Below are 15161 nucleotides of genomic sequence, written 5' to 3'. Positions count from 1 at the left end.
TTTGGAGGAACACTGATGTTTGCAGAAATACAAAAAGAAGTATAAAACCCTAAGGGGGAGGGTTGCCCAATGAGGAATATCCACGCTCAGTGGTCACATAATGCTGAATGTCTGTTCATGGGAGGGAGGGAAACCTGGGAGAGGTGGAGTAGAATAGAGTATTCTAGAAGAGAGCATGGCTGGTTAGAACCCTGAACAGAAGTACTCTTCATGCAGGTCCCACTTGTCATATTTATATCTTACTCTTAGATAGGGTTCCCAGTGGTCTTGTATCCAAAGGACAGAAGCTTAAGCAATTCTGTAGCATCAGGTACTCCCAGGTCCTTCAACAAGCCTGATTAAAAACATATAACTAACCCACAATTCCCATGCTGTTATAATTATTGAGCATTGAAGCTTGATATTCACTAGCATAGCTGAACAAAGCACTGGATCATATTGTCCCAGTACACACATGCAGATAAGAGCCCTGCTGGATCAGGCCAATGGCCTATCTAACCCAGCATCCAGCACTCACAGTGGCCAGCCAGATGCCCTCGGGAAGCCCACAATCAGGGCCCTGTCCCCTCCTGCGGTTTCCAGCAATTGGTATTCAGAAGCATACTGCCTTTGAGAGTGGAGGTAGAACTTAGCCATCATGGTTAATAGCCACTGATAGCCTTATACGCCATGAATTTGTCTAAACCTCTTTTAAAGCCTTCATTTCCACCTACTGATTATGTGGGCCATCTTCCTGAAAAAGTAAGCATATAAGTAGTTCTGGGGCTATGCGGAAGAGAGTTTCTATTCCATTACAGAGGAAAATGTGTCATGAAAAGCCACTGGGCAGTGAACTGGGTGAGTGGGCATATTTGATTACATGTAATTATAATGGTAGAGAAGGATTGTAATAGGCCAGCCCAGATATTGGTTGAAAATGTGCATAAAATGTGCTGAAATCATGTACCTTTGGTTATATTTGCTTATATTGCTTAGCTTATAGCTTTTTAATGCATAAGTTACATAGAGGAAAAATGTTCTCCTTTTAAAAATGGGCTTCTTTCAGCCCTCCCTTCTGAACAAAGCAGTGTTTTACTGTGAAGCAGAGTACAAAGTGATAAAGTTTTGGCAGTCAACCAAAACTCTGGGTGTATTAACAAGGAAGTTCCTTACATGGTGGAGGTAAGCTAACAAGTTGAGGATAGAAGTTCCATGAGGAGTGTCTGGTTAACGACCTGAAGAGCCTTAAAAAGTTGCATACAGAGGTGCAGTAAATGGGTGGCAGCAAATAAGGCCATGGGAACAAGCCCTTTCCTTTGATGAGAAAGTGTATAAAAAGCCAGGCTTTATAGTACTCATGACCCTCCACTCTGCCTGGAGTGACGGTTGAAGAAAGCAGGAGAACCATCCATCTATTCTATCCATGACATCGGATGGGTGATGTATCATGACATGTATTTCCATGTCCTTTGTAACTTTGGCTCTGCAGTATGACTTAGTTTAACTCAGTCTTCATTTATCGTAACTTATTTTAAGTAAGATGTGCCTTCAAAGTCTTGTACTTGTAAATGGATATCCAGCAATTTCTTTCTTGCTGACATGTATTCCTATTTTTCTGTTTCTGCAATGTTGGCTAAGGCCACCTAGAATGCATTTTATTAGTTGTAGTATGAATGTGTGGTGTAGTGGTTAGAGTGTTGGACTACGACCTGGGAGACCAGGGTTCGAATTCCCACACAGCCATGAAGCTGACTGGGTGACCTTGAGCCAGTCACTGCCTCTCAGCCTCAGAGGAAGCCAATGGTAAACCACCTTTGAATACCACTTACCATGAAAATCCTATTCATAGGGTCGCCATAAGTCGGAATCGACTTGAAGGCAGTCCAGAATGAATGATATGAATAAATAGCATATATTATGAAGATTGTTCTGCTGTCTGAAGTCTGACTCCCAAATAGAAAATTTCTGGAACCTCCCAAGACTCAAGAAATTTTGAGTGGGGTGTCCTCTATCCTCCGCCTGCATTTGATGACTCCTGTTGATAACCTGTGAGCTTAGGTGAACTAACATTCAACCTACAAGGACTCTATGTAGATATGGAGGAAGGGAGAACACAACAACCCCCGACCCTGTGCATTCAAAAGAATGGGGCCAGCCCTGCCAGTATCATGAGCAGGATGGCAGTCATTAGAGACAGGGCCTTCCTTGTGGTGACTCCATCCCTGTGGAACCCCCTCCTGTGGGGTGTGATTTAAGCTCTCTGTTGGTTTTAAGCAGGCCTTAAAGACCTTGTTATTCCAATTTGCTTTTAAATGAATAAGTCTGTTAGTCTCTAATTTTATATTTGCTGCTTTTTATTTATAGTAGTATGTCAGATGGTTAGTGTTTATCTTATGTAAAAATTAATTGTTTTTATTATTTTAACTGTGAACTGCTTTTGGTGCTGAAAGGTAGTATAAAAGTACTCTATGTAAATATAAACAGAAATTCACAGAGCAGGGAACTGGGGGAAGAAAACCTAGACTATTGTGTGATCTATCATCATTCTACTTTCTAGCCCATTTAAGATTGCTAACCAACCAGTATCTTACCAAGCAATCAGTAAATATCATTTTCCACCAATTATCCAGTATTTGGAACTGAAAATCCTGTAAACAAATTCTGCTGGGTTCTGACTATGATCCATTAGATTTTATCAGGTTTATTTATTTATTTATTGAATTTATTAGTCGCCCAACTGGCTGGCTGTCCACCCACTCTGGACGACGTACAAAATAGGCATACAATACCTAGACATTAAAAATCTAAAAACAATGAAGATAAAATCTAGCCCACCCCAAAAGCCTGCCTGAAGAGCCAGGTCTTCAAGGCCCAGCAGAAACTCATCATGGAAGGGGCATGGCAGAGATCATTTGGGAGGGAGTTCCACAGGGTGGGGGCCACAACTAAAAAGCCCTCTCTGCTGAAAGCTTACCAAATTCTACCCTAGCTCTACTCTAACCATTTTGCCATGCCTACTACATCTATGATGAATTAGATTCTAACCTGCCTTCCAGACTCTGAAATGAGATTTCTCAGGTTGTGCCCCAAATCACAATCTGTTCTGCCTTAACTCCCACTTCTGGGGCCAATATATTATTGAAATTAAAAGTGAACAATCCTAAGCATATTTGTTTCTTCTTCACTCTTATATGTACTCCTCTTCAGGGTACAATCAAAAGAAAGGACTGGGGGGTGGGGTGGGGGAAAACATCCTCTTCCAAAATTGGAGAGATGGTCTTCATACTTTTCCAAATGGAATGTTGCTGATTTCTGACTCCTAGAGCAGTCACACACACTAGCAAACACATTTTAAAATGTTCAGACTGAATCCTGAGAGGGAACACAGATCCCTCATTCAAGCCTGAGGAACAGCCATCCTGACAGGGAAAAGGATTTCCCCAAAATAATTTTTAAGAAGAGCTTTCTCTGAAGTAAATTAAGCTTCGCTGTGAAAGAAATGACTTAGACTATGGCCTGAGTGGGGAAAGATGATAAATTAGGAGAACTCTCTAAGAATATTTGAACTGAATTTGGGGTGCCCCTGATGAGGTCACAGAGTCAGCTTTGATGCTTTCAGATGGACTAGCTCTGTGGAGAATAGGACCGGCTCTTCCCTACCTCCTAGAGATGTGAAGGCCTGGGGAAAAATGGAAGAATTGGGAGGGGGGATAGGGGGAATTTATTTTCTGGGTTTTTTTCTGAAAAACTGGAAATAACCCAAGGTTTTTCCCTATTTTGTTCTGAATTTTTCTGGGTTTTTTCCTGGGCCTTTACATCTCTGCTCCCTCCACACTCTTAGAGAGGACAAATCATTGTTACCAATCTTTGCTGCCTTGAAAGTGACAAATGAATGTCATTTGTAATGTTGCCAGCTATTATATTCATTTAAAAAGGTCTCTAATTTAATATTAAACTGAGATATAAAAACACCAACAAATTCCAAGGTACAACACAAATATAAAAATTCTAAAAACAGCAACTTAGCCATATATCTTACCCATATGGGGTTCAATGACTTTGAACTGGAGAAATTACAAACAGCTTTTGACTTACATCACTGAAGAGCTTTTGCATTTTTGAACTGTGACTCAGGTATGGTGTCAGAAACTTTGATGTATCCACTTTTTTCCGTACAACCTTTTTTCTGACAGGAGGAGAGGCCTTGTGAGCGGTGCCCTCGGTTCCGGTAGTATGAGCTGTGGGGGTTGTCGTATAAGAGGGAGAGGCCTTGCGAGCGCTGCCTCTGGTTTCAGTAGCATAGTCTGTCGTTACCGTATAAGAAGGGGAGGCCTTGTGAGCGGTGCCCCTGGTTTCAGTAGTATGCTTTGTGGTGGTTAACTTATAAGGAGCTGATCCAGTAGTATATGTTGTCTCAGTGATCTCCATAATTGTCTGGAAACGTGCAAAAGTATTACAGGTTTTAATTGCCACCTTAACATAGCTGCAGAACCTTTTGTCTCCTCTTCCTTTTTTAAAAGGTTTTTATTGTATACAGTGACATGGTTGGCATGTCACATTAAGCCATCATTAAAATAAACCATGGTTTAATGTGAACAAGCAGCATGTTCGTTCATGCTGCTGAAATCACAGGCACTTCACTCTTCTCCCATCCCACTCCTGCAGCTGCTATGCTGCTGGGAAACAAGACATGGTCTGGCTCTTGGTTTACCACTAGTGATTTGTTTGGGACAAACAAACCGTGAGCCCAAGTTCAGGCAACACAAGCCTGGCCGTGGCTTGTTTTCCTGCAGCACAGCAGGAGCAGAAGAGGAGTGCAGCAACCATGATTCCATATTTTAACTATGATTAAAAAAAAGTTATACCATATTTTAACTATGGTTTAATGTGGTATGCGAACCAGGGCACTGTTTTGCATTGCAAAATCAGTGCAACCTAAATACAAATGAGTTTGTTCAGACATAGTCTCAAATGACTTTCAGACCTGTAAAAAAATAGCACCCCAACAATTGATTATACTGACAGCTATTTGCACAGTTTCCTCCCGAAAAATAATTTCATATGCCCTGTGCAGTGGTTGAAAGGACTTATACAATGGCACAGTTGGAATAAGCCTTGTAAACAGCTTTCCTCACCATAAACAGTGCTGGGCTGAAAAAAACCTCACACTGCAATAGGATCTTTTTGTTTGTTTGTTTGTTTGAAGTGGGCAGGGGGGTATCTGTGGGAAACAGATACTTGGGATAGTGTGGCCATGTATCCTACTTTTACAGAGAACAGTCTTTGATTGGAAGGCATGACAGAAGACAGTTCTGTATCTGAAGGGCTGTCTAGTCCAAGTCTGGTCTAAAGAAAAAAACATAAAGAAGGGAGAGCCTTAATGTGGCTCATCTACAGTTGGCACCTGGACAGATTAACTGGCCACAGTATTCCCTGCAATGGTAAGATGATTTTTTTTCTATTGAAATTATAGTAATTATTCTTCAGTTCACATCTATACATATTAATTAGCATTTTATGCAATTTAGGTAAGTTATGCAAATAGATATTCTCTTTTGTCCTATGTTTTGGTGATTCATTTGATGTGCAAGTGACCACCATAACTTGATAGTTTAGTTGCACTATCAGAATGACTCTTATGGCTTGCCACAGCTACAGCTACTATTTTTATAAGGTGATTCCTGTTCTCTTAGAAGCTGCAGAATGTATCACCATGATTGCAGAGGTCACAACTCAAAGTTTCAGAGGTATCCATGAATATTTCAGTTCACATTCTCTGTGTGAATGTGTCATGGGGAACATCATATAGAGACAAATTTGAGATCAGCAAAGCCTTGGTGAGGGACAAGAGGAAGATATGAACTACCTTGGTCCCCCAAAATAAGCTCCCCTTCCATTTGAGGAATGCCCTGTGAGCTTATTATATTAACATGACACACACCATCCAAGTTGTTTATGTGAGATTCAAATGGTTGTCTGATTTCTAAATAAAGATTTCTGATTATTCACAAGTGGGGTTGGATTTCACAAGAGTTTGTCATACCATCATTGCACAGAGAGAACTTGACATCAGGAGGAATTTTGAGTGTGGATCAATGATGGAGCAGGTTCAGAGGATAGAAACGCTCTTAAAACTATTTTAGTTTGGCATAACCTTTAATAAAATTAAAGTTAGTGAGATTACACCAGAGTACATGATCAGGGAATCACTGCACAGGAATCATCAGTGTCCCTGCAAGAAGTATATGAGAATGTCTTTTTTTTATGTATGCTATAAGGCTAACATTACTTCATAAAACTGAAGTAACATATAAACAACTTGAAAGTGATGAATATACAGTAAACAAAAATATCTCAACTTCTTTTTACTTTACACTGATACTCGTGTTTCAGACATTCTAAGATTCTAATTTCAAATGATACTAAAATAAATATCAGAAATAAAATTATTTTAAATATAACATTACAGGTTTTATATTTTTTATAAAATAAACATTGTATTTATTCTAAAAGCTACAACCCACCACATAATACAAAACCTCAGTGCAGCTAGCACAAATTATAAAAACATGTCTGCATTAGAAGAACATCTCACCTTGAGATTTTTTTAAGGATTTTTTAAACAGTTAATGAATAACATTCTTGCATTCTTAAGCATTAGGTAAGGGTGGAAATTATTGTGTATATTAGCTTGTTTTCTGTGGTTTTTATTTTGTAGGTCCTATTTTACTCACAGAACCAAAAAAAATGGAAGTAACATATCCAGGGGTGTGGTCATCCAGGTTCTCAGAAGGACTTAGACACCTTACTGTTTTGGGAGTAGGGTCCCAACAGGGTCCCTATGTCTCCAACATCCTATGAGCCAATCAGCATGAAAGGGGTGTTAGCCAATCAGAAGAGTCTTCTAACATGCTTCCTTCTCCTTTTTTTGCTGATTGGAGCCAATCAGAATGAAAGGAGTTGTGTCAGTCACTGACAAGAATATTCTCAGTAGCTAACACTACTGGGAGAAGGCATTAACAAGGGATCTAATGCTCAACCCTGCAGCAAAAAAGGGTGGTGGTGGCTGTGACTATTATGAAGGGAACCTGCACTTCTGAATTTGACACTGCACTACTGAATATATCACCCAAGCACTGAATAGATACTTCATCTTGGAATGGTTTGAAAGAGAAATATACAAAGAAGTGCTAAATCAAAATTTCAGATTTCTGAAGTAATTTCATGAAGATGTCATGTCACATAAACAAGAAACTAAAGATAGGAACATAACATCAGAGCATACACACTGAAAATGAATGACACTATACAATGAATGGAAACTGAATTAATGTGCATGGACATAAACATCTGTAAGAAGAAAATTTCTGCAGGTCTTACTTTGATTATATTTTGGTCCTGTTTTTTAAATGTCAGTAGCACTGTTCACACCACTATGTTTAAACTGAAGCCCAGCTATCAAGATATCAACATCAGAGGTATAGTCATATGCACAAATACAATTGTGTGCCACCCATAACCACCAAGCCCATGAAAGATTACCTACTGATTTTGTTGGGATGCAGATTGTACTCTAAATCTGCACCCATCCAAAGGGAAGCAAACAGTTATTAAAACAAACTAATCTAATAATTTACAAAGCAGAAGCAAAAGAGTAAGAGGCAATTAGAGCCCTTTGCAAATTAAAGCTGTCCACACAGCCTCAGTGGAGAAAACTACTTCTCGGAATACCATGTTAATACTGTGTTAATAATAAAATTGTATTTCTTGATTATGTCATTTGTCACACAGTTCTATCAGTTACAGATAGAACTAGTAGATTAATATGTGAGTAAAGAACACACATAAAATGCTGGAAAATTATAAAAAATTCACAACATAAGGGGCTTGTGCATAAAACAGAGGCTTTTACCTCATCCGGTTGATCCTCGTCAATGACCTCCTCTTCAATGTAGTACTATAAACAAAGGAGAGATCTTGTTATTTTTCACAAGATCATTCATAATGAGACACATGTTTTCTTTTGACTTAAAGAATGAAAAGTAGGCTTGAAGAAAAATATTGGTGGCATAAGTGTTCCCTGCTGGAAAATTCTTGAAATCCCCACCAATACAGAAACATATAAAGATTTACGGACATTTGTTCCACTGCAACAAAAAACAATTCATGAACACAAAAAGGTCTTCAAGGGCAGATCACCCTTAACTAGGGATGGGCATATCTATCAATTTTGGTTGATAGTTTCCATTTCTCATTTTTTTCCTATCTTAAATTCAGATCTTCACATTTCTGCATCAGTTTGCAATTTTCCCTAATATACACATTTTTCAAAGCCATTGCCCCTGACATCATCATCATCATAATTGTTATTAGAAGTATTAGTATTAGTATTAATAATAATAATAATAATAATAATAATAATAATAATAATAATAATAATAATAATAATAAATTGTATCCTGCCATTCCTCCCAGTAGGAACCCTTTGCATATTTGCATGGTATTTTCACCAATATATGGATTTTACCTCTATATATGCATTTTTGTATGTAGTACTTGGCTGGAGAACTTCATTACAAAAATCAGAGAAGGGCATATTTCAAAGGACAGTCATCATTTGGGTCACATATTGTTTCAGGAAGTGCAAATTAGGTAGAGTCATCTTTATGTGGGAACTGAATCCCATTCCTCCCTCCATCCCTACTGTCAACACATGCACAAGAGGCTGCAACAAGGGTGAAATACTTTGTATCCATGTAATACTTTGTATTATGTTGTAGATGCTGTACTAACTGAGTCCAATTGAAGGATGTAAGACTGTAACCTCTAGCTGCACTTGTGGAGTTTCCTACACACATACACTCAATTGAAGCTCCATTTCCCCAGGGGTACCATTTTAGGTCTTGGGGAGAGGAAGGCATGATTAAAAAAATCAGATGTCAGCTCTTAGATGTAGTCAGGAAAAAAATGCAAAAAGCAGCACATTTGAAGAGGATAGGGCACTTCCAGACAGCTGCTATTTTGAGGCGAGAATCAATCACATGTTGGAAAATTCAGGTTGCACACTTAAAGTTGATTTAGAGCTCTTGTGCAACAAACTCACTCCCCATCGAACTTTTTGCAATAAAAAAGTGATGGGAAAATGCATTGTAAACTGTAAGATAACATTTGTTTGATACAACACCATCTAACCTCCCCACAAACAAAAAAGAATGAATGCTCAGTAAATAGCTGATTTCTAATCTCCCTGCAAACCAATCAGGATAAATTCTCAAAAAAACTTTCATCTGGAAGTAATCATAAGTGCTTCTGAGGAATAATTGTGTGTGCCCAAAAGTTCTTTTTTCTACATGTTGTGAACTAGTCTCATCAATACTCCATGAAGCGTCCATATCACAAATGACTGTATCAGGGCTGAACTGAGTTTCCATAAGGATTAGTGACTCATATTGCATGTGGACCAACTCCAGACTTGGGAAGATTCCAGTTGCCATCCAGAAATAAAAAAGGGATGAGGTGGAACTGGTATTGGGACTTGCCTATTCCACTTCCACTGTTTCCTTAAAATGACCCTCTGACAAAACCAATTGCTGGCCAAATCTGGAAACAGCAGGAACATTTTATTCTGTTGTTCATATAGCAGTCAAGAAAGAATCAAGCCTTGCCCTGAATAACTGGAGTATTACACCCTTTTTGCATGGCCTTAATAAAAGAGAACCAAGTCCTCCAGAAACTTGTTAACCTATACAAATCTAATTACATGTTCTAGGCAAACCCCATGGAAATGATCCCAGTCATAAAATGCCCAAATTCCTTCAGTACTATCTGTATGTAATTATTCCTGCTGACAGGCTACCCTAACACTGTGGGACAAATCAGCTAGCCAAAAACTACTCAGAGCTTACCCAGGGCAAATTATACAGATGCAAACTCTTGTTCATGTGAACAGCTCTCTGGTCAGCATTTCCCTACAAATTCCATAGCACCAGCATAGAATATGAGACTAGTTTGCGGGTAGATTCCCACAAATATGACTAATCAAATATGACCAAAATTGTATAAAGATCTGAAAGACCCAGAAACACTGTACTGAAACATGTTTTTGTCTGCAGCGTAGGACTTAATTTACTTTTATTGTCTTAAGGGTTGCTGATTTATAATTTCTGTGTTATTATATAAAATCCCATTTGTATACATATAGCTGATTTTCATTGTCTGGGCCTGTTCTAAAAGATGTTTCAAAATTATTTCCCCAAACATATTCACAACATATTAGGAGAAAACCTATCACTAATATCAGTAGCAATCAGCATCTGATCCTAATTTTCACAGACTTTTGAGCATCATTAATCAACATCTCCACAGTGCATTTCAGTTTCAAACTACACTCATTATCATAAGACTGAGAAATCATCAAGAATTATCACACATATATGTTAGAAGTTATTCAATATCACTTAGTGCATAATGTATTCTGAGGAAAACTGAGGCATATCTGATGTGTATGTATGTATATATGTTCATATGTAGGTATGTATGTGACTGTCAGAAAGATTGTGAGAAACTATGTGTGTGCCACCATAGAAGCACAACCATGCATTTTTCTTCATGGCCTATTGACCAACTTCAAATTGGCACTATCGGCTCTTTACCAAAAAGAACGATTTCCTACCTCTGACGTATGGTTTTTCTGTATGCACTAGTACATACAGACATCCAGGCTATTTAAGAGTCATCCATTACATGCCTTTGGATTTTGGCTCCTTATGAGCAAATGCTTCATTGCTCAGCAACATGTTAAATTTATTTCTGAACATAAATCTGTTTAATCCAGAGTTAAGAACATGAGAGAAATGTATAACTGGCAATCAATGATGAAGACCAGAGCTATTTTTACTGTTTCAGGAAAGGGTTATGTAGCTTAAACTAACAGTGGATTCAGTTGTTTCCATCTTATTTATAATGTTTTACTCAGAGCTTGGAAAAGTTACTTTTTAAAACTACAACTCCCATCAGCCCCACCCAGCATGGCCACTGGATTGGGTTGTTGGGAGTTCTAGTTCAAAAAAATAACTTTTCCAAGCTCTGGTTTTACTCTAGCTATGCATATCCCAAGAAAGATGTGAAAAGACAGACAGGCATCTGGAGAAACAAGCCCACATGGGCATGAATCAAAGTAAATTAAAAATGACACTGTGAAATATAAAATTATTATCAGTCTAATGAGAAACAGACAGAGACGACAGAACAGGCATGAATACCAGACATATATGACATGGTAGGTATGAATACGTGGGGGGGGGGACACCTCTTGGCACCACAATCAAACAAAATATTTTGGTTGGAAAAAAGATCCCCTTGATTGTGACATTTGTCATCAATAGCACAGAATTCAACCCATGATTGTCTCCTGCCTTCCCACTGTTGGTGAGAAAAGGTACCTGCAATGTAGGTAGTGGCCATGCTTGGTAGTAGCCATATTCATATTCCATTAAACAACATTCAGTCAAATCCACACAGGAAGCTGCCTTATACTGAGTAATGTCATCAGTTCATCTAACTCGGTTATTGTCAACACTGACTGGCAGTGGCTTTTCAGGGTTTCAGACAGGAGTATTTTCCTGCCCTACCTGTATATGTAAGGTACAGAACCTAGGTTCTTTCACATGCAGAATACATGCTCTACCAAACACATCCACTTAGACAACTCATTTATTACAATGAGTTTGCATAAGAATGTGGTTTGGAACTCATGGCTGGGAATTGATAAAAGCTACATAGAGATCCAGGAAACCCTTAAAAGAGAGCCACAGTTCTGCTGCCTATGGACAAACAGCCATGGCCAAACTGGATTGCCGTAAAGGCAGTGGTGACCTTAATGTCCCATTTATTCATTCATCATCATCATCTACATAGTACTTTTCCAAATATATAACTCAGTTTGAAGGGTAAATGTAGGTGAGGGAATAAAGATGGACATCGCTGCCATCTATTTCGGCTTACACTTTGGCAACTCACTTTGCTGGAAGTACCCTCCAGCTACAAGAGGTCAGTCATACAGATTATGTCTATTTCTATAACCGGCCAGTCAGGAACCTGGAGACAGTGACATTTTAGACGTAATAGTCTCAGGTTCTTGACGTCTGAGCAATAAAGTCACATTTCATAAGACAAAGAACGTAATGAATCAAACATTTTAGGTCTTACCTCCACAACCTCATCATAGTCTTCTTCTTCCGCCATCTTTACAGAGTGTTTTCTTCTCTGTCTCTCACCCACTCTCTGGCCACAAAACAGGTGAAAAATGAACATCAGCCCAATGAATTCAGTACTACACTATATTGGCAGTCAAAGGGTGGCATTCATTGCTAGTTCTACTTAGAGTAGACCCAGTGAATTTAATAGACATGACTAACTTTAGGTCTGTTTATTTCAATGGGTCTCCTCTGAGTAGGACTTAGCTGAATGCAACCCAGTATATCATTCAAATTATTTTTCTACTTATTATTTTTGAACTATGCAACTATGAATGGTTCTTATTTCCAAAAATAAAGGAACATAATTTATTTTGAAGTTTAGACATCTGATTACCATTAGCCCTTCTTTCTATATCATTTGTAATTTTCTTCGCCATAGCAATAGCTCATATTCTGGACCAGGGCTGGGCAGAAGATAGGTCTCTGGATGATTTGTAATAGATCGGCAACACTTTCTGACACCCAATTGTTTAACAATAGCAATAACAAAAAAAGCTTTTCCTCCTAAATTAGGCCGCTGAAATGAAGAAAGCTAACCAGGAGGGGGCTTCTGTGTGGACTATGAACTCAGTTCAGTTTTGGTACTGAAAGCAAATTCCTAGGCTCAGAATGTTCACTCCGTTCTTTCATTCAAACAATGTCTTTTGCGCTTGGCTCTGGTTGATGGATCTTGGGATCTAGTTAAAAAAATAGATCTTGCATGACTGAATGCCCATCAATTTTTAATTGTTGAAACACTGCTCTCCTTCCATACTTCAGCCAAGCATATTTTGATGCTACTAAATAGAATAATACCAGTTACGTTTCGCTTTTTGCCCTATTTGGGTGTTCAAGCAGCATGTGGGGGAAGACGGGTGTAGATGGAGTAGGGGGACGTACACTCCAGCCCCAGTGCCCCCATCTTGGACACCTTCCCTCAACTTTTCACATTGAGCAGAAAGGTCCAAAAGGGGCTTCTAAGCCTATACAGATGAATACATTTAGAAGCATCTGTGCAGACAGGAATCCTGATCATGATGGAGGCTTTTAACTGCATTCAGCTGAATGTCATTAGAAGTTCCCTTCAGATCTTCTCACTCAACATCCAAAAGTCTTCTTTGGGGGTGGAGATATTGGGATGGGGCTTGTGAATATGACCCTGCTGTCTTCTTCATGCATCCACTCAAGAGGGCTACTGTATAACTCAGAACCAACATTTCACTGTTACGGTCCTTTCTGTGTCCATATTAGAGGATTCTTTTAGTACTTATTGTCAGTTAGCAAATACATGGAGTTAACAAAGAAGTGAATTACAATGTACATCTATTCTATTTTGTGTAGGATATTTGTGACATGCAAAATAAGTTAGATGCTGCTATGAAATATGCTTCTGTTCAAATAGAGCATTCCATATACTAAGCGTGATTCCATTCTGAAGAACTACTAGGAAACTTTCAATCATACCAGTAGCAAGATGCATGCCTCAGGATTTCATCTTGTGCAAGAACTGCTAGAGAAACAATTGACACCTGTCCGCTGGAAATGCCTCCCAGCAGAAGACAAACACTAGCAGCGGTTAAGTCCCATTCATATTTGTTGGGTGAAAATATCACATGCAGTTCTGATCCTTGAGATTTCAGCCAGAATGCTTTGAACCTTCTCACCAGCAACTAGAAAATAAGTGCTCTAGATGGGATGTGCCAACACAATGTCACAGAACATAGTGTTACAATGGTACTGAAGTCAGATATGCTTGCTAAAGATTTAAGATATATGCCTAAATAGTGGAGAATTCTTATTTCCAGTAACGTTATGTAAAGCTTAGAAAAACATCTTGTCTGGTAACCAATGGTGAATAAGATTCACCTCCAGGAGACCAGTCATGGAAGCTTTTCTAAACTGGAAGAGTTGATTCTTCTCCCCACCCCTCCATACACACTTCTTTTAGACCATCAGTGCCACAACATTATTTACATAAATATAAATGACAGGAAGGCTAACAAATCTTTTTTGCTTTGTTTTTGGAGATGAGTAACTTTTTTGGTCTTATTTGCAAGGCTGTTATAAAAATAACATCATTTGGGCACATGCATAAATATTAAATTACAGCAATGTATTTCAAATGACCTTAAGTTAATGAAGTTAACTCCTCTCTTCCCACCATTGGCCCTTACGGATGCACCTTTTGTTTGCTTCTGTGCTTCTTTTCTTTATATTTCCTCTTGAACCTATGAAATACAAAATTAATGAATTAATTCAGTGGAACTATAAATTCAGTAGGCCTTACAGCACCCTGAGCTTGCAGCCCCATCTCTAATGTGGGCAAGCAGATGGTTTGCAACAGCTGCTTCCTAATTCAAAGATATTTGCCATGTAAGCTAATACCCCAGAGCGATTGGCCAGTTTTGTTTAGCTAGCTAAACAGCAATTCCTTCTGAGGCAAGTGGCAGTCCAGTACCATGGGTTAAATATAGGCTCTGTAGACACCACTGCCAATTTTCTAAAGTAAAAGTAGAATAAAATACAATTAAAAAGTGGGGTCTTACAAAAAAAAAAGACCAAAGTTCTATGGAAATAAAATGCAAGAGCTATTTAAATAGGGGACCACTGAAGTACTCCCTGTGTTACACATCCCAGGTTACACAGCCAACACCTCATCTCCCTTCAGTAAAACCTTATAAAACTCATCCCTGACTTATCTCACTGAATAGAATAAACAGGCACTGAAAAAACAAATGTTGGCTCTTATTCTGATAAAAGTTCAACAGGCCACAAAGCCTTTGAAGAAACAAAATGACAAGTTGGCCAATATAAATTCTATCACAAAGAAGACAATATTTTTAAAAACGAGCTTACCAGCAATATTTAAATAAATTTCCTTAGCAGCAAAGCCTCTCCAACTGTCCTCCCTCCTGAGAAACGCTGGGCAAAAGCAGCGTTAGTCTG

The 15161-nt window shown here is 38.7% G+C and overlaps 1 protein-coding gene across 15 annotated transcripts in view; it reads right to left on the bottom strand.

Annotated features, from left to right (window-relative positions):
* Positions 1-15161, bottom strand: part of NEB (nebulin) — a 293643-nt gene extending 278482 nt beyond the window's left edge. For 14 of the 15 annotated variants that reach the window (XM_061608784.1, XM_061608789.1, XM_061608791.1 and 11 more), the window contains exons 1-5: positions 15072-15161; positions 14343-14443; positions 12187-12261; positions 7892-7936; positions 4075-4413 (exon numbers count right to left, since the gene is read on the bottom strand). In XM_061608784.1, the coding sequence (XP_061464768.1) occupies positions 4075-4413; positions 7892-7936; positions 12187-12222 (420 nt within the window). In that variant the 5' untranslated portion in view covers positions 12223-12261; positions 14343-14443; positions 15072-15161. The remainder of the gene's footprint in view (positions 1-4074; positions 4414-7891; positions 7937-12186; positions 12262-14342; positions 14444-15071) is intronic. The other variant, XM_061608786.1, reaches the window with a different exon arrangement.

This window comes from Rhineura floridana, chromosome 2 (assembly GCF_030035675.1).
Source record: "Rhineura floridana isolate rRhiFlo1 chromosome 2, rRhiFlo1.hap2, whole genome shotgun sequence".
Taxonomy (NCBI): Eukaryota; Metazoa; Chordata; class Lepidosauria; order Squamata; family Rhineuridae; genus Rhineura; species Rhineura floridana.
This window is presented reverse-complemented; position numbering and strand designations above follow the sequence as displayed.